Consider the following 24,550-nt stretch of genomic DNA (forward strand, 5'->3'; position numbering starts at 1 on the left):
TCCCTGACTTTCCTGTTTGTGTTTGTGTCAGTGATGAAGACAGAGTCAACAATCCCTCGTCAGCCTCCCCGTCTCCCTCCCATGTCCACAGCATCGTCTCCAGCTTACTCCATGTCCGTCATCGTCATTGTCCTGACCATACTTGCAACTGCCGTGTTCCTCGGCATCATCATCCTCGCCTGCTACAGGCGGAGGAAGCAGTGGAGGAACCGGAAAAGGTCAAAGAAAGACAAGAAAGATACGATCCTCAGTTCTTTATCTTTCTATCCTTTTACCTCTCACCCCCTCTGTCTTTTAACAGAGTGATGGAGACCCCGACACTGAGTGCTCTTCCATCAGAGCTCCTTTTGGATCGGCTCCATCCCAACCCCATGTACCAGCGAGTTCCCCTGCTGCTGAACTCAAAGCTGCTGGCCCTCGAGTACCCCCGGAATAATATCCAATATGTTCGAGATATTGGAGAGGGAGCCTTTGGACGGGTTTTTCAAGCCAGGTGAGAAGGGGGAGCTGAAGCAGAGGGAGCAGGGGAGGGAAGGGGAAATAGACTCTAACTTCATTCTGTATCTATCCAACAAATGGAGTAATCTCTATAAATACATTGAAAACTAAATCTGTAGGCAAGGGTACAAGACTTTGGGACCGGAACCGTCCTGATTTCGGTTTGTTGTTTGTGTTGACAAATTACGTATGAGCCAGCTTTGGTTGCATGCAGGTAAACAGTCTGTCTGGAGAACAGAAGAGCTGGAAAGTATTGGACGAAATGCAATCTCAGAACCCATCAGCTATCGTCTAATGATGATTTAGCTTTCATTAGTCTTATTATAGTGGTTTTAAACTCTTTACTCAGACTAAACTGGCTAATTGCGAGACAATCTGGTTGTAGAAATTGTCTATAAACTCCATTTTCATGTCTCAAGTTGCAAATCGGACTGTAAACAATGACTGGTGCATGGAAAAGGAAGTGTTGGCTCGGATATCATCTGGCTACATGGGTTACTCGTTACACCATTAGCCAATGGGTTCTCAGATTGTAAAAGGAGAGACAAAGGAAAATACAATACTACATTACTCAGACACATTTTTAATATTATTAAGTCATTATAATAATCGCTGCCAGGGGCTAACATGATGATGTAGATATATCTCAAACAGAAGAAGAGAAGAGTCGTGGAGGCGGGACTGATACAGAGGAGGATAGCTGGCTATCAAGGCCACTGGTCATTCTGAGAACTGCTGCGTCATTCACAATGTCACATAGAGAGCTGTTACAGGTGTCACTTTCACTGCACTGACCCTGTTCACAGCAAGACACAAATGTCTCCCGCTAATCCCCATGATTAGACTAAATACCAAACCTGGGTCACAGTTTTATTTCTAAAATATCATAAATCTGTCAAGAACAGTTTTGTCAGCAGTGGTTGAGTTTTACCTGTCTATTTATTAGGCTTGAGCTGTAAGAAGTTTTCCTCTTTGTGCAGAACAGTGGATGGGATCTGCTTAAATTCCTGTCATTTAAAGTATATTACATATTGTAGCATCTTTTCATAGCAAAAGAATACAACAAAGGCAGTGGATCAGCGGGTCAACTGTGAACTTAGTGTGTCACTAAAACAATCCAGATCCAGTTGTTTGTCGTGACATAATCTACTCTGTCTGTCACAGGAACTCACAGAGTATCTGAAAGCAAGTACATCCATGACAGACAACCATTACAGCCAATTGTAATGTCTTGAATTAAGGGCATGATGTCACAGAGAGCACATACAGCAGAGCTAATACCAGTATGTAGAGCAATGTACAGATGCCCATCATATGATAGCTCCTTCACAGCTCAGCACTATAATAGTTTGTGGCATTTTAACCGTAGCACATGTAGTGTGCAGCCAATCAAATCTGGGTTAGGTTAACCTAACCTAACCTAAACTAACCTAACCTAGATTTGATTGGCATCATATGATGGGCACCTGTACACTGCTCTACATACTGGTATTAGCTCTGCTGTATGTGCTCTCTGTGACATCATAGATAGATAGATATCAAATCTAAGGCTAGTTGGTAATCCCACGGTGAAATGGTGCAGTACATGGACACCCCTGGGAACATAATGCAAACACACACAGTCATATACACACATTCTTGTGATTATTCATGTCAGGATGTTGATTTAAGGATAGTCCTGAAGATGCTTTTACACTGTGACAACAACGATTGTATAAGTTTATCGTATGTCTTACTGTGCGAGACAGATCTGAAAATCTTGGTTGGAATCTGTTTCTTACTTTACGATATCAAAGCTCTGAAACTGTCATCAGTGTGAGGGTCTCGTAGTGAAATCTAGGACCACCAATTTGGAGTCACGATCACAGATTTTGCACATTTCTGTTAACTTGCATCTCAGTCCAAAATCACACAGTGTAGAGGTGTCTCAGCTAATACAACTCGAAACTATTAGCAGAGTCGAGCCGAGCCAGTACTGCCAATGGAAAAGGGACTTAAGGCTGTTATTGGTCTTTACAAAGATAGCACAAGAGCTACAACACACACTTACAGTAAAACGTCATATACACGCAGAGTATACACAAACTATACAGTTTATACATATAAACCTTTACGTACGTGCAAATACAGGTTGTTTCCTGCATGCACATTCACTCAAAGGTAAAGATAATCTTATAAATGTACAGGTAGCACAAGCATTTGGTCCATGTGTCCACACACACATAAACACACAGACACACTCTCACACAGTTACTTAAATAGACATGAGGGGTAAATAACTTCTGACCTGACAAACATGTTTCAATCTGTAGTTTCCCACCACGTGTTGAGTGAGTTTCTATAAACTGTACAGTATGGGTGTTTTGCATAGTTTTTTTTGCCTGCAAACTATATATAAATCTCCACTGAGAAACAAAATGTTCAGCTAAGTTTGTTCCTCTTTGAGCCAACACAGGAAATGTGTGTGTGTGTTTCTTGGTTCCTCCAAGTAAATGACATTTATAATGTACGTATACAGCTGTTATTCTGGGCTACTTGTTCTGGTTAAAGCATCACAGTAAATATGGTTAATGAATTACTGAAAAATACAAAACAATACAAAACTAAAATTCATAATATTTGAAGAGTGTCTTGCCACTGAAGAGATGCTGTCTTGACAAGACCTCTGCTTGAATATCTGTGTGCATGTCTGTTGGCAGGGCACCAAGCCTGCTGCCAATGGAGTCTTTCACAATGGTCGCAGTGAAGATGCTGAAGGAGGAAGCCTCAGCTGACATGCAGAACGATTTCCAGAGAGAGGCGGCGCTCATGGCCCAATTCGACCATCCAAACATTGTCCGACTTTTAGGTTTGTGTGTTTTTTTTGTGTGTGTGTGAGGTAGAAAAAGTGTGCAGGCTAAAACCAGATTTCCAAAGAGACATGAAATCACAGCTGGATTTTACATCAGACAGCTGCTGGATCAGTGTGTTTGCTCGAGGGAGAGGGAAAGTGAAAAAACAGATAGAGAAACACAGAAAGGGAGAAAGAAGACAAACAGACAGAGACGTATAAAAACAGACAGTAGGGCCTATAAAAGCAACTGATTGACCCACGTAAATCAGCAGAAACATAATGAACCTGTCTCACTACATACATTTATTTATTATAAAAATGTATTTATTTATTTCACTAATTTCCAGATAAATACAGCTATCATAGCGGGAAGTGGGGCTCTGACCAAGATCATATGATGCATAGTTAATAACTTGGATCATTTTCATCTCATGACTATTTATTTGAGTAATTTTCCACATCTCTGCAAAATCTTCACACAATATTCAATCCTTAAGGCTCTATGGCATTGTTAAGGTAAACCTGTTCTAAATATCTGATGGGAAACTTGTCACCATACTTAGTACAACGTAAAGAAGTTAAGGCAACTAAAAGAACATTTCAGCAGGCGGAGTCACAGGCTGGCACTTGTGCTCATCATCAGGGCCCAAACAGAAGCAACAGGCTAAAGCCAGCTTCATCCATTGTGTTAAATGTCAATGTGTTAAAGGCATCCTATTGGATGATCGCATGATTCAGTGATCAGGTCCTCATCTGGATCAACTGTTTCTCTTCTGCATCATGGTGTCCACAACAGACAAGTAAATCATACAGTCAGTTCATTGAAGAGAAAATACGTAACATCAAACCCCTCATTAAGTCTGTGTGGCATTTTTTCCCCAGAAGAAATACATCCAGATTTCCACTTTGATTTTGTCAATTCCGTTTCTCAGAGCCTTAAAAACACAGACTGAAGTTTAATCTTCTGTATTCAAGAGAATGTTAAGAGGAGAAGTTGAGTTTTAGTCATCAATAAGCTTTTACTCAAAGTATGAATCCCTCCTGTATTCAAGCATGTAAATAATCTGGTTTGAAGGTTTGACCCACAATAGTAGCACGTATTTAAAATAAATGGTTCCTTCGGTTCTCCGTGTACTTTGCAGTGCATACAAAAGCAACCAAAATGTTTGCAAGAAAGTGAACAAATCACGTAGAAAATAAAGGGGAATTGCACTTCAAATCCCTCCTAAAAAAACAATGATTTTTTTGTTTTGTTCATTCAAGCCCTAGTTTTTACATACACAGTAATTCTCCTGAATGAAGTATTTTTCCTCAAATCTTTTTTCACTTGCTATCATAAAACCATGAGCGATTCAGATCGGACTGTTTGCCACGAGTGCCGCTTGACAACTAATGTCATTGTTGGCTTGAGTAAAACTCCTCGATTAAAGTTTATCTGCACTAACGCAGCCTATCTAATCTAATACAAACAGCTCACATCCAAATATACAGAAGTTCCAGGAAGATAGTTCGAGATGCAGCATTATTCTTTTTGGCACTGTCGATGAGTAAACAGAATCATCGCTCAATTTCTGTGCAGACGTTTACTTTTATAGCTCCAGTGGTTGTGAGATATTTTTGAATCAACATTCACAACTGCAGAGAAAAAGTGAATTTTTTAGGGGACTACAGCATCTGACTTTTCAGTTTTGAGTGACATTTATTTCAGATAAGTCATCTGCACAGTGACACACAAACAGCAAAGTCTCTGGTGCACATGAAACCAGAGTTGATTAGATTATTTCCTTAACCTCTAATTACCCCTGGGACTAATAATACATCGCAAATCACATGTAAAAATACATGCATCATCCATGACATGAATGTGTCAGAATTAGAGATACCATACGTCCACATGTCATTGCTTTGTTGCATGTGTGGGTGCAGGATGAAGCTTCTTGCCTTCTGTATATTTGGCGATGCAGTTAAACATTTTAATCCAGCTACTGACCTTCAGCCAAGGTTGCTACTGTTGAATTGCTGCTTGTTTTTTCCACCCTTTGCCACGTACACACACACACACACACACACACACACACACACACACACACACACACACACACACACACACACACACACACACACACACACACACACACACACACACACACACACACACACACACACACACACACACACACACACACACACACAAACACCTCAGTGAGCAGTAATCAGAGCCTGTTCTCTGGTGAGCTGTCCCCCTCCGTGACCCACGGGACATGAACTAACTGAGCATGACCTCCTCCGAGCCTCCCCTTCTCACCAAAAGCTCCAAGTAAGGATGTTGCAAATTCTTCTTCTGTAAAAATTAAAAAAAATAAAATAAAAATAACACCAAAGGCTTCAACTAACCTTTCTTTCTTTTGATGAGACTTTTAAATGCTTGTTTGGTTGAATTCACCTCAGTATTAACATCCATGTAAACACCACCTGCTCTGCTCTCAGCTGCTGGACCTTCCTTCTGCTCTCTCTCCGTCAGTTTTGGTACTTTGTGTATTTAGTGTGTCTCTGACTTATCTTTAATTATGTTGTCTTCTATTTTTCTCATGATCTTGTTTCATGTCTCTTAATATATTAAGAAGTATGCAAAATATTATCATATCATAATTGTATGAATAATATTTTGAGTAATTGCCTCACAGTTCCACCTATCTGGAACTGAACTGCAGTCAAAATAAATAGTTTGTAATGAAGATTACTAGGTTCTTTTTTTTCTTATTATCAGTCTCGTAGAGTTCTCACTGCTGAACTGCACTTCTGAGCTCTCCCTCACTTACAGTGGGCATCCATGGAGAGCTGTACCAGTCCAAGAGCTGACTGTGTAATGAGTCTGTGTATTTGTAAATCAGGCCATTCGTTGATTTACCCAAAACTCAGCCTAACATATGTATTACATACTTTTTGGTAACAGGCTTTGGGATCTCCACGTAAAGTTAAAATAAACATCTTTGGGTTAGAATAAAGTTTCAAAACGTTTAAAAAGACTGGGCTACCAAAACAGAAGCAATGAAGTGCAATCAATCGACATTCTTACTGTAGCCAATGTGAGTCTGTACATTTCAGTGCATCACAACTACATAAAGTGTAGTAGTCATGAGCTAAATTAAAAAGACCACAAAGAGAAACTTAACCTACTGTTTGATGAACATGGTGTATTTCTGTTCTTTTTGGCAAATCTGGTGATTTGTTGGTGTTTTTCCACAGTTATAAACAACTGATACATGTGTGTGTGTGTGTGTGTGTGTGTGTGTGTGTGTGTGTGTGTGTGTGTGTGTGTGTGTGTGTGTGTGTGTGTGTGTGTGTGTGTGTGTGTGTGTGTGTGCGTGCGTGTGTGTGTGTGTGCGTGACACTTGCGAATGCCAGGTTTAAATGAACGAGACATCCACAACTTATGTAGGGCTGCACAGCCGTAACAGTGCATGCTCTAATTCACTGCAAAAAACATTTAGAGGAATGCATGAATAAACAAGTAGACAGACACTCTTTTAGAGGGTCGAGTAAATAAGTAGTAAATTCAGTAGAATGAGTTTGGTCACCGCTGCCAATGTGCTTCATTTCTTTCCTTGACATTTACAAGTATTTCTTACATGTCTAACAAAGTTTGAATGTCCACCATGTTTAATATATGCTCTTTGAGGTGTTCAGACACACTGCTATTACATAAAAAGACAAAAGAACATTTGCTGAGGTAAGGTATGGAAGGAAGGATTTTTTTTTAAATATCAAAACACTTTGTTTTCACATTCAAAAATGTAAACTGAAAATCTGTGGAAACCTTTGCTACCTAATGCACAAAACATTTGGAAGGAGATGTGCAGCCTCAGTCATACTACTCCATTTTCCCACAGCTGCACAGACATGCACATGAAACTACAGGGTTAATTTAGAAGGATATTGTGTTTATATCATGGGGCTGCTAAAGTACACTCATGCATCAGTTTTTATTAGTGACCATGTACACATCACAAATCGTTTTGTCTGTGTTTATGTCTGTATGTTAAGTGAATTAAATCATTACGTCATACTGTGGAGGAAAAAATACTGTCGTTTAATGATGTCACCAATGTGCTTATGTGGCAGAGTATTTGTGTTCTCTCAAAACTCTCAAGCCTACTTATATCATCTGTATCTTAAAGTAAGAGTTGTCTGTGTGTGCTCCTCAGGTGTGTGTGCAGTGGGAAAACCAATGTGTTTGATGTTTGAGTACATGGCCCACGGCGACCTCAATGAGTTCCTTCGTCGACAATCTCCAACCCAATCGGTGCGCACTTTGAGCCGGGCCAGCCTATCAGGTCGCAGTTTCTCCTCTGAGCTGGAGGCTGTGCCGCTCTCCTGTGCAGAGCAGTTGTCAATTTCCAAGCAGATTGCTGCAGGAATGGCCTATCTGTCGGAGCGCAAGTTTGTCCATCGTGACCTCGCCACCCGGAACTGCCTAGTCGGGGAGGAAATGGTGGTGAAGATCGCAGACTTTGGCCTTTCCAGAAACATCTACTCAGCTGATTACTACAAAGCCAACGAGAACGACGCCATCCCCATTCGCTGGATGCCCCCAGAGTCTATTTTCTATAACCGCTACACTACTGAATCAGATGTGTGGGCCTATGGGGTGGTGTTGTGGGAGACTTTCTCCCATGGGATGCAGCCGTATTACGGTATGGGCCACGAGGAGGTTATTTACTATGTGAGGGACGGTCACATCCTTTCCTGTCCTGAGAACTGTCCTCTGGAGCTGTACAATATGATGAGGCTTTGTTGGAGCACACACCCATCAGATAGGCCGAGCTTCAGTAGTATACATCGGATACTGGAGCGCATGCATCAGAACAGACTGAGCACGAATGCTGACACGGAGGCTGACTGCTGATCCATGACACATCTGAACATGTTTGTCCCTATGCAAAAAAGTGTTGAGTTGTGTGGTAATTTGATGCCTGGAAACACAGAGCCCAAGCATACCTAGAAAACTCAGACGGTTCAGTGATTTTTTTTTTTTCCTTGCCCAATTTTTGTCCTGTACCCAACTTGCCATATTGTAATGATTTGTACATTGCTAACCTTTAATTTAGGACCTCAATTTCTAACCATTTACCAGGAGCTGTCCATCATATAGGTCTGCTTTGATTATGAAATGTGTTGACTTGAAGCCTAGTCCAGCAGATATACTTTAACCATTTTAACAATAGATGCTGTTAAAACTTTGTGCTTTATCCATTGCATGTTGAATTGATGGATTTTTCTCTTCAGTTTTGGTAGATTTTGTCTGACTAGGGGTCACTGAGACCGCACTGTTGGTCACAGAGAGGCAGTATGTGTCAGAGAAAGGGACTGATGATACAGTTTGTATTTCACTGTCCATACTTTTTAAAGACCTTGCTATTCAAGTCACCTCTAGCTAATTCCACAGTGGCACACAATCACTTTAAACCATTTTTGTTGTTTCTTTTATAGACAAGTTGCTATTCCATTTTGGGGCATTCTCATTTTACTTTTGTTTCTTTTTCTTTGTGCTCTTGTTGATGTTTTTTGTTTGACCTTTGTTTGATATTCAGGTAACTTACAGCAGGCATAGGCTAAAATTATTTTTACGTTAATGAATTCTTCCGACCCGCGTCATCATTGTCCATAAGTCTCTCCCTGAGGCACAGACATTTGTTTAATTAGAATTATGCAGGAGCTCATTAACTGGATCCATTCCTGTGCCTTAAAATAGATTCTTCTGTAAGTGAAGAATGGCCAAAATGTCCCAAATGTGCAAATAAATCCTCATTTCAGAGACTAAATCTTAAATAGGTTCTCACAAAGATAGAAACATATTGATCAAATTTTGTTCTCTGGTGTCCTTTCAACTTTAAATTAAATTGGAGTCATATCATTACACAGAATGGGCACAGTGTTAACATCAACAAAGATTAATATAAAATAAACAAAGATGCTAATGTTGTCAACTGAAAATACCTTAACCATGATTGACATGTTTTAACTCTTTTAAATGTGGTGTGATATGTTTTTGTTATTTGTTACATTACATTAAAAAAAATGACCTACTTCCTATTAAGTATGATATTTCTTTGTATTGCTTGCAAATAAACATGTTCATATTTCAGATGTGAGTAAGAGTTAGTTTGAGGAGGGAATTAAACTGTTATTTTGTTTTTGCACATGTGCATGCTTCCCAACATGATAATGTTTAGCAGGTATGATGCTTCCACGACTAAGAAGCACAAGTAATTAGAAAAATAAATAAATCTTTAAACAGGAGGTAAAATACAACCAAAGTACACCGAGTCCAAACTGGACTGAATCCCGAAAACAAAGTCATAAAAACGAACTGACACACTGGCGGGGGAGGGGGGGGGGGGGGGGACCTAACACTGACAGAGACACATAAGGATACATGAAAATCTAAGCACAAAAACAAGGGTGAATATGGATGACACACTGGAATAAAGGCTCTGCAACCATAGCACCAGAGAAGTATGATGTGGCCATAAGGCAAGTAGAACTGAGGGTAAATAAGCAGAAGAGGCTGATGGTCTATTGGAAACAGGTGGGCACAGGGGCGGGGAAACAATCGGGAAAGTGAAAACAGGTGAGCCAGTTAAGTTGGTGGGAAACACAAGGACAGGCACAGGAACAACAGAACAGGAGGACTTCAAAATAAAGGAGAAAACCCAAAACCCAACCCCCACTCTTCTTTTCTTTTTTTTGTTTTTGTTTTGCTTGCTTAATAAAGACACCAAAATACCTTCTTGGACATTTATCTTAACAGAAAATTACAAAGTGTACTTTAAAAATATCACAAAATGGGGGACCGGGACTGTCAGTATACCAAATGTCACAGCAAACCTTTGCAAAAGTCTCAAACCATGCTCCTCCTCCCAATTGATTCACTACACCTTATTGAAAACCAATGGGAGGTTGTGGCCCCAGCTAAGCTGCTGTGTCTGGTGTGGCTTCATTGCAAAAGTGCATGGAGCAAAATGACACAAACCCTACAACTTCCTCTGTATACTTTCAAAGTGTTTTAACCACAGAGAGGAATTGAGGCTTTAGCAGAGACATGATGATCTCCGCAGATACCGCAAAATTCATAGACCCAGCGGATGAGAAGAACTCCGCCTCACACTGCATATTTATTTCTTACTGACCTCACACCGTTCCCCGTGTTTAAAAAAAAAAAAAACACTTCCTCTCTGTTTCTTTAATTGTGACGAGCTTCCCTTCATTCATGTTCCTTAACAGCCCAAGTGCAACAAGTGTTTTACCATGTGGATTCTGCAGTGTTTTTTCTCACCACAAGAGGGACCAGTGGGGGAGGGAGGGGGGGTGAACTGCACTGAAAGAAAAATTGTGCATCATATTTCTACAGTGAGCATTACTGAGAACATTTTATTTGTGCCGGTTTGTAGAGCTTTGTCAACAAGTGTGGGTTTACTTCCCAGTGCATGAGTGCATGAGTGCATGGAGGAGGTTTTCTAGTGTGTGTTTTGGGGATGCCCAGTGTAAACTGTTTGGAGTAGGCAGCATGGAGTTTGGCGTTGGACTGGTCATCCCTCTTCTTCTACATCAAAACTGTGGCTCAGACTCTCTCACTCCCACTTCCTCCTCCATCCACCCCTTCCATACTTTTTTTTACCTCCTGTTAATTTCTAGTGTCTGGATTTCTTCTTTGAGTGTTGAGCACTGGATGTTTTGTGATTCTTACCAATGTATCTTTGTTCCCTAATTTTATGAGAATAATGGACTATAACCAACTCAGATGCTTTTGCCTTTAAATAGGTTTCAATGTTTTGTTGATCAAATTTTCCTTTGTATCAGATTCAGGGGTGAGCCATACTCCAAACCGCGGTTTTAAATCCAATCCCAAGCAATACCAGCCCCAATATTAACACTATCATGATACTTTTACTTTTAAAAGTAATTAATATGTCATTATTTGAGAGGTGAATGTACCATTAGGGCTGACTATCGTACTGTACTAGAACTTTGACTTTGATACTGGTACCTTTTTCAAAATCAATTTCATAAAACCCATTTTAAGACAAAAGAAAACAACAAGTATCTTTTTGCTGTTAATTAGGGATGGGACAGTTTGTAACTCTTCAAGCATTTACAAGCAAAGCCTCACTCAAGTTAAAATCCATGCAAACACACTGCGTGAATTAATGGGGGGTAAGTATCTAGACAGGTGTTTTATTTTTACGTGTTGGTTGTCCCTTGTTTTGACCCTTTCAGTCACTCCAGTCTTCACTCCTTCCATTTCTTTGTCTCAATGAGTCTTTTGAATGCTCCTTTGGTTCCATCTCCATCTGTCCTTTCTTTCTCCACCACTGTTTCCTGTCTTATCTGTAGTAGTTGCAGTCAGTTTCCTTCGCCTGTCTCTTGTTTGTTTTGTTTCAGTACAAACATAAAGTTTATCTAAGTGGACACGCTAAACTTCCTGCCAATAGCAGCTCTTGATGTTCGACAGCCCTGCATTATTACTGCTACAAATCACTTCCTGTTTTGTGACAATAATCTTCTTGGGGTCAGTTGATCTTTGCAGCTCCGAGGAAGCTGGAGTTTTCTGAATGTTTCAGCATTTGAGCAGCTCGTTTAATGTCTAGTTGACCGTTCCATCTGCCGTAAATGTAGCTGGCAACAGGATGCTTACTTCTATCCATTCACATTGTTAGCTTTAATCTGACTGCCACACATGCAGTAGGATGTTTGACAGAGGGGATTTATATGTCAGTCAGCAAACCATGATGGAAACCATGGAAAGTGTCTGTATTGACATTGTGACGAAGATGTGACATCCCCCTCACTCAGCAGCCGCTGAGGGGAACTTCCTGTGTGTCTGCCCTGAATCTGATTGGCCCATTTAGGGAGCAACAGGAAGTAAGGAGACATATATCAGTCAACTGGAGACTAGCAGTCTAAACTGTGGAACAATAAACACAACAAAGTGTACACACGCGCACACGCACACGCACACACACACACACACACACACACACACACACACACACACACACACACACACACACACACACACACACACACACACGTGCACGACATTCTTTCCTATAAAAACATTTGCTCGCTGTTGCAATGACTTCTACTCAATTCATGTGACAGACAACACAGTTGTCCTGACCACGCTTACAGTAGCGTTAAACATACACACATACCCCACTGGTACAGTGCAATACTTCAGAGTCTGCTTTATGTCAGAGGCCACATGCACACTCAGCACCGAGGGTGCTATTTTAAGGGTAATGTTTTGTCACAAAACACAAATCATGAAATGTGTTCACCACTTACTCACTAACTGTGTCTGCCAAAAGAATTAACCAAACAAGGATAAATGTCTCTGTAGAGGTGAGGGGCATCGCAGAGTTGGGTCGTAGCTCTCTGTGGGTTTGACTCCTGGGTGGGTTTGCAGGAACAAAATCAGCATTGACGTTGTCTTTTGCGTAAGCTCATGTTCTCTGGTAAATGTATCATGTGGCGCCAAGTCCAAGACTGTATAAATGTTGGGAACTAATTTGTTCAGTATTTTCTCACCTCGAAACCTGCACAGCCTTGCAAAAAAAAAAAAAAAAATCACACACAAAAAACTGGACAAAAAACAAAAGTGTTCCTCTTACAAGAAAATAAACAACCCGGACTTATGCTGACTGCCAAGCCAAGGCTGTCAACAGTGTGTGAACAAGCTCAAGGTCCAGAGATTATTGGGTCTGGCAAAAAAAAATAGTCCGTGTCTGTCTGTGACCCCGGGTGTTCCCTGTACTGACTTTTTTTGGCATCATAGAACCAGACACATTGGTGGATAAAAGAAAGAAACAACCATAGCGAGACTAAACACTCTGTTATATCTATTTTATTTTATATAAACCAAACACACTTGCACGTCAATTTTGACTTTTCTGATGTTTTTATTGTTGCTGTAATATCAACACAATGACTCTGGCTGGACATGCATTGATATTGGCCTCTACAGTACAGAAAGCATGGAAATTACATGTATTTGTGTTACACTGACTTTCTAAAAACTACTGGTACATGGTTTGTTAAATCTGAGGCTTGGGAATTTTTCAATAAAATGTCACTTTATTGGAAGAACAAAATATTTCAGACATACAGCTAGGAAGATCAGTCAGTACTCTTACCAATGTACACGTTATGATTCTGCGGATGACTATGGGATGCAAAGTTTTTGGTGTTAAAACAAATTGCAACACTGGCAGTGTCATGCAACACCAGTTGAAGGCCACAAGTAATCACTGGATGCACCATTCAGACAAAATAAAAAGCAGTCAGTATATAATAGCCAGTATGTGCTAATCTGGGGAGATAACTGTTCTCTGGAGAGTTGACGCAGCATCCACGGGAAATCGGATACTTTCGAATTTACATAGAAAACAACGAATGGTGTTGTGTTTTTAAGCATCACTCTAACATCAATCTTTGTTCTGCTTTAAGGCAATTGTAACATGACTGTATTAGCAACACACAAGCTTAAACAGTAACGTAACAACACCTGGAAATGTTGTGTTTGCTGATCTCCAGTGGTTTTAATCCTCACTTTGCTGCAGTGACGAACAAATCTACTCCTTCCAACACTGACATCACTGCTGAAGCCTTCAACCAGAGAGGACGGAGCCAGAAGTGACCATGTTGGAACAAGCTGGGGAGGAGCCATCGGTGGATCCCCCTGAAAACCCGAGAACACTACACCTGCTCGCCTATACCAGACACCTGACTCCACATGAGCTATGTCATCAGGTGGATCTGACTCGATCTGATTGGAAAGCAGAGGACACTACACCCCGCCCACCAAGAGCAACAACCTGTCAATCAAAGTGACATGCCCTCCAAAAACGCAGCTTTTTTTTTAGGCCTAACTTCAAAACACTGTTTGGATTATTTTCAGATGCACCATCAGAAAACTAATACGGAGGAGGAACTTTAGCTAACAACACCAAAACAACTTGTGGTAAAAATGTACTGACTTTGAAATTCACGGAATAGGAGTCTATGGAGCAGGAGGCTTTTTAGAGCCAACCCCTAGTGGCCCTCGGTGGTATTGCAGTTTATGGCAGTTACGCATTGGTCCCATTTTTCAGACCTGTAAACTACATCCCCTTTTACAGACAGTCTTTGGTCTGGTGTTAAGTTACTCTTTACAGAGGAGAACTTAAAGACACTGCACTCACAGGTATCTGGTTTGGGGTTACAAACAAGTTAACAACTGTAATTGTGTCTATGGGAGATTCATGAATTAGAATCACAATAAAAAAAATTACAAAAAAACCAAACACAATCCTACAGTACATCTGGGCAGAGTATTAGTTAAATTTACAGACACAAACAGTTTTCCCTTTGGTGATTAACTTGGAATAATATATTTTATATATACATACTGTACACATATACTTACAATGGTATACAAAGAGTGACACACTGGTAAACGAAGACAAAGAAAGATAAAAAGTTTTAGTTGGCTTGCTATAATAACCTGAATCAATAGTTGGTTAGAAAAATGGTTACAGTGAATGTCAATTATGGAGGGTTGTGTCCAGGTTTGTACATTGACAAAGTTTGATCAATTAATTAATGAGTGTCACTAATATTCTTGTGAAGTTAACAGATATGAACAGTGGAAAAATGTAAGAAAAAAAATATGACGAGAGATTTGTTTCTCCAGAGATAAAAAAAAAAAAGCGCCTAAATAGTAAAGACAATCTAAATGGGGAGATAGAGTGGGAAAACCACTCCCCACTGGTGACAGCGGTCAATAGGGTGCGTTTGAACACACATGTGCAGCAGAAAGAAGAGACTGAAGAAGGGCGAGGGTGGGAAAAGAGAGGCTGAACTCTATCATCTTTATCTGGATAAAACAATTACGTTGCCTGATAAACAGCCCCAAATTTCGGCAACTTGGGACAGCCAAAAATACCAGCCGACTTCATGTTAGCACTGGAGCTTCAATTCCTGACAAACATCTTGCTTCCTGGAAAACATTTGACTATATTTTTGGCAGCGATTCCCACTTCGCTGTCAGCTGCTGGGAACCTTGTCTATGTCTTTTGGCCAAAAAGCATTTTGATTCAGGTCATGACAAAACATTCAGCTGGCAATTTTAAACAATCTACGTCATAGCATCACCACGCTGACTCTCAGCTGGCACAAAATATCTGAAGTCAAGGGCAGAAGTCTGGGAGTCCACTTATGGAAAAAAAAAAATATTATACCATTCAACACTGCATTTGCTCAACACTGGCACAGTTGTGAGCATGAGCAAGTCAGCTCATTTTGAAAAATACCCTCAGCTACTGTTGCCAGTGCCATATTTACTCCCAAAAATACTTATTGTTGAGTCATGGGAAACATTCTTTAAAGACACTTTAGGAAACATCAATGTTATAGCACATTTTTAGATGGACTTCATATCACCGATAACACTGTTACAACCAAAAATATGACCATGTCATTCAGTTTCTGGTAAATATGACAGAGACTGGAAACCTGGAGTGTTTGCTGGAGCCAAGGACACTCATAAGGCTGCGGTGCTTCAGGTCATGAGTCCCTGAAAGAGCAGTATGTTCTGAAACGGATGTGGATTTTCTCATGGAGGTGAAAAAAAAATCTGAGCACTGCTTTTGGAGAACTCTTACGTAAATTTGCACCACCGATCAATTGAAACTGTCTACAGAGAGCAGACGTTTGAGGAAACGAAGTGCGCGACATGATGTTGGAATTTTATTACCCGTACAAGCAGCTTGCTCGAAGCACTGCTGCGCCTATAGAGCCTGACACAACCTATAGCATAGCTGCAGACCCTTGGTCATGCTAGGAGTTTGCTTTATTACAAAAAGAAAACACAGTGACGTCACCCATTGGTTAGGGAACATCGTCATAAAGCCTTGAGTTCGGATTTTGGCCGTCGTCATTTTGCCCTTTTAGGGCCGGAAGTGACCATATTTGTATGAGCTGAGGACGAGTGAGCAGAGATCTGGCTTAATCTGATTGGGAACCCGAGAACACTTTGCCACGCCCACCAATAGTGGAAATCTGACTGTACCACAGTGCTTTCAACCAAACTGACACGCCCACAAAAATGACACTTTTTGAGGCCTAACATCTAATTAATGATAGGATTATTTCCACATGAACCACCAGAAAAAAGGCGTGACTTTAGCAAAAGATACCATCAAAATTTATTGACTTTTGTAATTCATTAATTGGGGTCTATGGAGCCGGAGCCTTTTTTGCAGTCAACCCCTAGTGGCCATTGGAGGTATTGTATTTTAAGGCACTTCCGCACTTGCCTAATTTTTCAGACACAAAAGCTATGTCCACATTTATTTACAGTCTACAATTCAGACTAACTTTTTCTTTGACTCCGCCTACTTGGTTTAAATTTAGCCAGTGACACAGTCAAATGCTCACATATCAGCGTTTCCAGTTCAACTCTGGAGACCTAGTAGGTAACAGAGCAGGTCAATGTTGTTGTTAGATCAGCTACTATATAATTCCAAGATGGAATATAGCAACAATGAACTTTTATCTTCATTAACATTCATTTAATTTTCATGTTCAAGCTGAGAAGATGGAATAGCCAATCAATGCAGTGAAGCCACAACTCTGCCAGAAATTATGTTAATCCTGCTTTGTTTTCACAATAACTTCCACCTTTTCCACGGTCAGCCTCGTGGACACAGCAACACACGAGAGGTTGACATCCTAGCACATTTCACGCCATGATCTGCAGTCTGACAACACTCGGCAGATATGACCCTAACCTTGTCTCCGCATAACACTGTAGTACAGAGCCTTCTCCTCCTCCTCTTTTTCGTGAGATCCCTGGAACAAGTTGATTTTAATTCCTTAGAAGGAATAAACAACCCAGGATTTCTTGCAAATCTTGGACCTTTCATGTATTTAAGTTGGATGAAAGCTAGGCACTGTTAAAGAAAGCTATTTAATAAGAGAGGATGGTCAGCATAATGATGAAACCCCAAAGTATTTAAGCCATAAGGTCACTTGTCATTAAAAAAAAAAATCACTGATGACTCAACTGCAGAATAGGTTAATGTCTCTGGTTTGTTAGACAGATGAATAGAACAGTGCTGCAGTTTTTTGGTAGACATGCCACACATGTTAATATTTATATATTTAAAAGCTTTGGCATGATAACTAATCAGTCACTCACTGCTTGCTTTTGAGCTATATAAAAACCTGGAAATTGATCCAAACCCCGTCAAGAAAACCTGCCTGAAGTCTCCGCAAGGCATTTTTTAAAGTTAAAGCTGCTTGAAGTAATATTAAATTGCATGTTATTGGCAAAGAATGTAAAATGTTGGATTTAAATTTTCTCAGATTTGAAGTCTTTCCCACCAAATGTTAATGAAAAAGAAACCATGGTGCTCTAAATATGGGATAACAACCAACACAACTTGGCTAACACAAATAAGGCAGTGAAAGGCGGAGAAGGAAGTACCAATGGTACTGTCATGTGTGTATGTAACAGGAACATGTACATCTTTCTTGTCAATGGTCTGAAATCCACTTCCAAAGGGTACAAAGTTGGAGAGGACTGCAGGAAGAGGATGGGTTATACTGGCATTACCTTCATTTCACAGATTACTTTTAAATAGTTCATGTCATTTTCATCCGTAACAACACATTTAACACAAATAGAAAATAATAAACAACTAAACAAAAATACTAACAGCCTATCAGAGTCCTCGAAGATCAGACTCCTCTCCTGTTCTCTCTCCAGGCAAATGAAGTCCTTTAATCTTTCTTCATAGTTGTCATGCTCTTCTTCATTGTGACTAATGCTCCTCATCATCTACCTGTCTTCATTCTCAAATTAATCCCACTACTGTCTTCAGTCCCCATCATGTTTGCAGTCCCTCTTGACCTTACCATTACCTCTGTTTACCTTCGTTCAGTCAGTATCTCCTCTAGAGAGAAACCCTTTCAAGCAGATGGATTTTTATACCACCGAGTGTTCATTATTGTGGTGGTGGTGGTGGTGATGGTGCATGCCGCTGCCGCTCAGCACTGTGTGGTTGATGGAAGACGCCGACCGGTCGGATCCCTCCGCCACCGTGCCGTTCACGTTCTCCTGTCGCTGGCAGCACAGGATCTGCCTGAAGGTGGCGCTCATTTCCTTATCCCGGTAGGAGTAGATGATGGGGTTCATGGCCGAGTTGAACTCGGCAAGAAGCAGGAAGAACTTTTCGTAGGTGAGGACATTGCAGCTGGCACAGAAGACATCGAGGAGGAGGATTACCAAGCCGGGGGTCCAGCAGATGATGAACGCACCTGAAGAGACACAAAGCAGAAAATAACTGCTTTAACTGCTGTTTGTTAAGAACATAAAAAAAAACTGTTGTTCTGTCATACTATACAAAAAAGTACACAAAATAAATACTGCATTTACAGGTTAAATATTAATAATAAGCAAAAATCAAATGTTTAATGAAGTTTCATATGATTGTTGTGACCACAAGATAGCTTAATTCTGCCACTTTACCAACTGTTTAAGTGACACTATTGGAGTATCTCGTCAACATTAGTCCATCCATCTATCATCTTATCCGGAGGAGGGGGGGGGGGGGCAGAAGCCTATCCCAGCAGAGTACACCGAGGACAGATCGCCAGTCCATCACAAGGCCAACACATAGAGACAGACAGAAACACCTGGGCAATTTCTAGAATCACCAATTAACCAGACATGCATTTTGAGGAAGCCGGAGTATCCGGAGAGAACCCACGTAGACACAGAGAGTATATGCAAACTCCGCACAGCAAGGCCCCTGGACGAAGTTCGAACCTAGAACCTTCTTGCTGTGAGGCGACAGTACTGACCACTTCACCCCTGTGCCGCCCCGTCAACATTAGTCAATGTATAATAATATCTCTGATCCTTAATGTGTTAAATTATCTGAGACCTTCAGAGTTCCAACGGATTTTATTGAGGAATCATAACTTTTCAAAGTCTACCTCACAATCCACTTTTTTTTTAATTCTAAAAGTTGACCACATCTATTTTGAAATGAATAAGATACTTTGAGAGGTACATAAAAAAAAACAAAAAAAAACAAAACTAGCACAAAACAGGCTTTGGTCTCTGACCAAACACTTCAGGTTTTTAGCCTTTTTCCATTATGATTTTTTTTTTTTGCTTATCTTTGCACATGAGTAATGATTACTAATCAGACCCATTCCTGGTTTCCTCTACGATTTAATGAGCCTGATGACACACTTGGACTGAGTAAGCATATGAACCTGGCTTCTTGAATTTCACTGCGTTGATATCCTGCGTTTCAGTTTTTTCTCATTTGTATTAACACCTTGCAGTACATGGCAGAAGTAGGTCTTGGCCGACATTGGATTGCTGTAGCTTCAATTGTCATGACTAATGATTTAGATTTGAAATACTGATTACTTGGTTTGGACTTGTGCTGAGTCATACTTGAGTAATGATGAGTCAGTTGGTCTGATGTTTCATGAGTGATGACATGAAACTGGGTCTTTTTCAGAGTCTGGATTATCTGTTTGATTCATTGTGCCACGTGCATTCTCACTCTTAAATTAGTATGATGTTAATATGACATCCTGAACTTGGATCTGGCAGTTATTTCTTTGTCTTTCCTGTCTCGTGACTAAACTATACACATACACAAACACAGACAAACACAAAAGACGAAAACAAAGTGGGCCCACCATTTTGCCCCTGAAAATGCATCCCACTACTAACTGCAGCCGTTAAACTCAAGAGTTTTTGGTCTGTTTTGAAACAAAGATCACTCTACAACCACATCACCATCAGTGAGCAACCACATCACCATTAGTGTACAAAGCAAAACAACCATGTCTCTCTAGAACCACATCTAACACTATTATATGACATGTTGGGAGTACAAAGTATTTTAGTTGTACAGTGTTTTTAAATTGTTTTGTATTGTGGGTACATAATGTTAGCAGTTATAGAGCTCCGGAGGTGAAAAATACCACTAAAATGTTTTCTTGTAAACTTTTTTTTACGCTGCTTTTATGACAGAAGATACATTTGGGGGAAAAAGGATCATGTTTTACCAGCAACATTATAAATGTTTTATCATGTACTGAGAAAAATAAATGTAAATTTTGTAATTATGTAACTTGCTCTGCTATTTAAATGTGTTCCTACTTGATGATTTAACATTTAACATTTTGATTAAAAATGTGTCACTTTTTGGTCTCCATATACCAGAGGACCAAGAAAAAGGTAAAACATTTCAAAATAAAAGTCACAGAACTGTTGCAAAAATGGTTTGAAAATACACACATATAAAAAAAATCCAATAGAAATTAATTGTCAGCATTTTTCTTTTTTATATATGCCTTCCAAGGCTGTCATTTATGGCCATTACAGAAACACTTCATTTGACAGTTAAAGTTAGTTAAGAGCAACTACAACTTCCTGGTTATGGTTAAAAGAAACCAATGTAGTCAGTCTGAGACAGGATGAGATTCCAGATTTCTTAGGAAATCAGATCAAGCAAGCAGAAATGACCAACCTCTACCTCTACCTGTTCAGCCATATCTGTAGTGTTCTATCGTCACATCCACGACCTCCTAAACTCTTTAGAGAGAGCACAATGCATCATATCACTGGTTAGATGACGTGTGTGAGCACAGCTGACTCATTACTCATGAATGCCAAGTTCAAGTGTCGAGAATTTAGTCAACAGATGCTATTTGTCGTAACTCAAGACAAGTGTAGGACATTGCACTCTCGAAAGAAACGGTCTGGATGAGAAATTAGGAAGGCAGAGATGAGAGAGAGAGAGAGAGAGAGAGAGAGAGAGAGAGAGAGAGAGAGAGAGAGCGCTGACAGGCAGGCCTGTTATCCGTTAGTGTTTTGCAGGCAGCAGCTGCAGGCTTGACCTCACTTCCCAGCTATGCAAGCGGACTCTCCAGAATTGGATAAATTTCTCAAACAGTTCACAACCCAGCAGAGAAACTATCTGAACTATTCATCTCTCAGAGAAACATCTTATTCTGAAAGGGACCAGACTCAGCGCAAAAAAAAAAGACACAAGTGAGCATTGAGAGCACCAGTTAGAAAAACAAGGAAAATACTTCAGCCATGCATTCTAACTGTGACAATGTTTCCTGCCTTCAGCAACATGGTTTCATTTTGTGTTTGTGCTGATGGAAACGTGTAATAGTTGTTAAATTGACCTTGACCACAAACTATATTCTTGTCTTAGTAGGGGAAAAAAAACTGATAAAAATAACCACCAAAACAAAATAGTTTCAAGCATAGTTTCTATTTTCTTTTCTTTTGGGACTTACTAGCTCTTTAATGTTGATGCAATCCAGTTAAAATTGAATATGAAATATATATTTGAAGGCTGTTAGTCCTGATTTCCCCTCGAAATGAGGAAGGAAACTGTCTTTGTGTGAAGTTATGACTTGAGAGCTTTCACCCTCACATTTAATACAGGGGTATATGGGTGCTTGCGTTACACCCTTCATTGCAAAGTTGCTTCTTTACATTGCAGCCCCTTCCAAAAAAATGTCACTGGTTTATCACAGCCACACCATGTGATGTTACTGCCAGGCCAGGCTCACAGGGTAAACCAGGGTTTTTGTTTATGGAGAAAACAAATAGTTTTTTGGCAGACTTTAGTGATATTTTTTGCCTTGTCACTATATGAAAATGCCACATGGAGTGAAAGGAGACTGGAGACAGAAAGTCACTAGAGGGAAGTAAATAAACACAGCTCTAAAGCAGGACTGGAACATTTGGAAATGTATGGAAAGCTACTTTGACACTTTCCATGCCTTGACAGAGTAAGGAATTCCGAAGAGGATAGGGACATGTATCATACTTACTGTAGCAACAGTGTCATAAATAATACACAGTCACATTTGATGTCTTACAGACTAATAAGAGACATGTTGCTTCAAAATACTGGATGATGTTTCAACAGCTAGAATCCAGTAAAAAAATATTATTGAAAGAGGACTTTTATAAGAAGAGGAATGTTTTGAAATCAAAATCCTCACTAAGACTTTAAGGGAAAAGGGCATGAAATACACTCCAGAGGGTTTCAAGGAGGATTAAAATATCACTGTTCGGTTTCTATAATGTTTTAGATCCACAATTCAAAGATAGTGGAAGAAAAACAAATGAACAACAAAATAGATGTAACTTCAAAAAAATGAACACAAAATTAAGAACAAAAATAAAGAAATAATGGAGACCAGACTATGGCAATGAACCCTGCACTCCCAAAAACACACACACACACACACACACACACACACACACACACACACACACACACACACACACACACACACACACACACACACACACACACACACACACACACACACACACACACACGCAAAACTTAGAGTAGACACAGATAAAGACTCACATGTGCAGACAAAAACACACACAAACACTCAATTACATAATTACACATGGCAGGAAGACAGATGGAAGAGCACTTGGATGATTTTGAGAAAGCTCTCACAAAAACTCTCCATTCCTGCATCCTTTGTCTCACAATCAACGCTATAATCATTATTACAAGAGGAGATTGTGGGGTTCTATTTTTTTTTCTGTCTCTGCACACCACCTGCTCCTCCAGATTCGGAAATGTGGATTTCTTTCCAAATCTAATGCTGTCTGTTCGTAAAAGGCTTTGTTCTAATGGCTGACATCTTGTTTCTTCAATTTGTCATCATTAGGATGTTTATGGAAGCTTTTCTCTGTAACGGACACGTCGTCTACTTGTTTCCACTGACAGCAGGTTGTCGTATTCCTCAGTCACATGTAGCCACAGAATTGCATAAATATAAGGTTCAATGGCTTAAAGAACCGTGCTGGTGGTTTGGCATGTTTAGCCCTTAAACTAGAAATGATATGTTTTGTTGACTACCCACATTCTCAGCTGCCAACAGTTTCCAGTGATTTGGCTCTGATGTGAACAACAACCTGCACAAATGTACATTTTCTGAAACATGCTCAGGACAAAGAAAGCCATAACAGTGAACACCGATTAAGTTTTGCTTTGTAAAAGTTGGATGTATGGAAATACCAATTCATGATTTGTTTAAAAAGGCTCTGTCTTTTGGTATTTGAGAGGGAGTTAGTCAAAAACATTTCAATTATAGAAATAATTTACAGTACAGTCACCTTCCCATGACAATCCGGATCAGTTGTTGTTTGCCCTTACAGAAAAAAAGGTGACAAGTTTCCCATCTTTCCACGTGATCACAAGTATGACACATGTTTACCACATGATGCATGATAGCATGGGGAAGATATGTAGAAATGTTTTCATATGGGAATCTACAAGGGCTTCACAAATTACACCATAAATGTTCCAAAACCACGTTTCCAATGGGCAAAAAAAACATGTTTTACATGTACACAATCACATGTGTATGTATTTACGAGTTTTTGCACATGTGAAAATCGTGTTTTATTTCTGTAAACGTGGACATGAATGTTTAGCATCCTTGAATACATTGCCAAATGATCTGATGCCAACATTGTCCAATCATGGCTTGCTTGCTTGCTTTGGTTATGTGCATGATGTACTCGCCCGTTCCCATCTCAGGGTGTCAAATACTTGCAGACGAGTACTCGGCTGAAACAAGTATCTGGTACGGATAATGTACTTAATGACGAGTACGAGTATCACCGGAATAATTAATGTCAATATCATTTTGTCATAATGTCAATGTCATAATAACATTTTGCAAAATTAGGAAAATAGTTAGGTAGTTTTAGGTGTTTAAACAAGTGAGAATACTGTAGTGTCATATGATGCTGACAAATAAAAAATTAAATTGCACAAGTTTGCCTACCAAGGCACTCTGAAATTTATCAAATTAAAAAAGGAAATCCATTAAATAAAAGAGTGCAACAGTTATGTAAATATTTCTTAACACTATGACCCTTTAAGTCTTCATAAGCTGTGTTTCACACCTGTGACAGCCTCCAGCTGATGTATGCCACATGTAGTAACATACTAAACTCATTAAAGAGCTTCAAATTATGCTGTCTGTCACATGTCATCATGCTGCCTCAGGTTTCCACTAATGTGAATTATCCCCAGCCCTTAAAAATGAATGTTTAAACACCCAATATTAAATTACTGCTCTCAC

The 24,550-nt window shown here is 39.9% G+C and overlaps 2 protein-coding genes across 3 annotated transcripts in view; one reads left to right on the forward strand and one right to left on the reverse strand.

Moving 5' to 3' along the window:
* The window catches only part of musk (muscle, skeletal, receptor tyrosine kinase), a 31,376-nt gene extending 21,676 nt beyond the window's left edge, over nucleotides 1-9,700 (forward strand). The window contains exons 14-17 of the mRNA XM_069705052.1: nucleotides 32-218; nucleotides 302-493; nucleotides 3,198-3,346; nucleotides 7,537-9,700. Coding sequence (XP_069561153.1) covers nucleotides 32-218; nucleotides 302-493; nucleotides 3,198-3,346; nucleotides 7,537-8,237 — 1,229 coding nt within the window. The 3' untranslated portion in view covers nucleotides 8,238-9,700. The remainder of the gene's footprint in view (nucleotides 1-31; nucleotides 219-301; nucleotides 494-3,197; nucleotides 3,347-7,536) is intronic.
* A 3,529-nt stretch (nucleotides 9,701-13,229) lies between these two features.
* Nucleotides 13,230-24,550, reverse strand: part of lpar1 (lysophosphatidic acid receptor 1) — a 37,848-nt gene continuing 26,527 nt past the window's right edge. For both annotated transcript variants that reach the window (XM_069704836.1, XM_069704844.1), the window contains one exon: nucleotides 13,230-18,694. In XM_069704836.1, coding sequence (XP_069560937.1) covers nucleotides 18,363-18,694 — 332 coding nt within the window. In that variant the 3' untranslated portion in view covers nucleotides 13,230-18,362. The remainder of the gene's footprint in view (nucleotides 18,695-24,550) is intronic.

Source organism: Brachyistius frenatus, unplaced genomic scaffold, assembly GCF_029030835.1.
Source record: "Brachyistius frenatus isolate BFR_SWC_R1_liver_20210118 unplaced genomic scaffold, ASM2903083v1 Contig_3, whole genome shotgun sequence".
NCBI lineage: Eukaryota > Metazoa > Chordata > Actinopteri > Embiotocidae > Brachyistius > Brachyistius frenatus.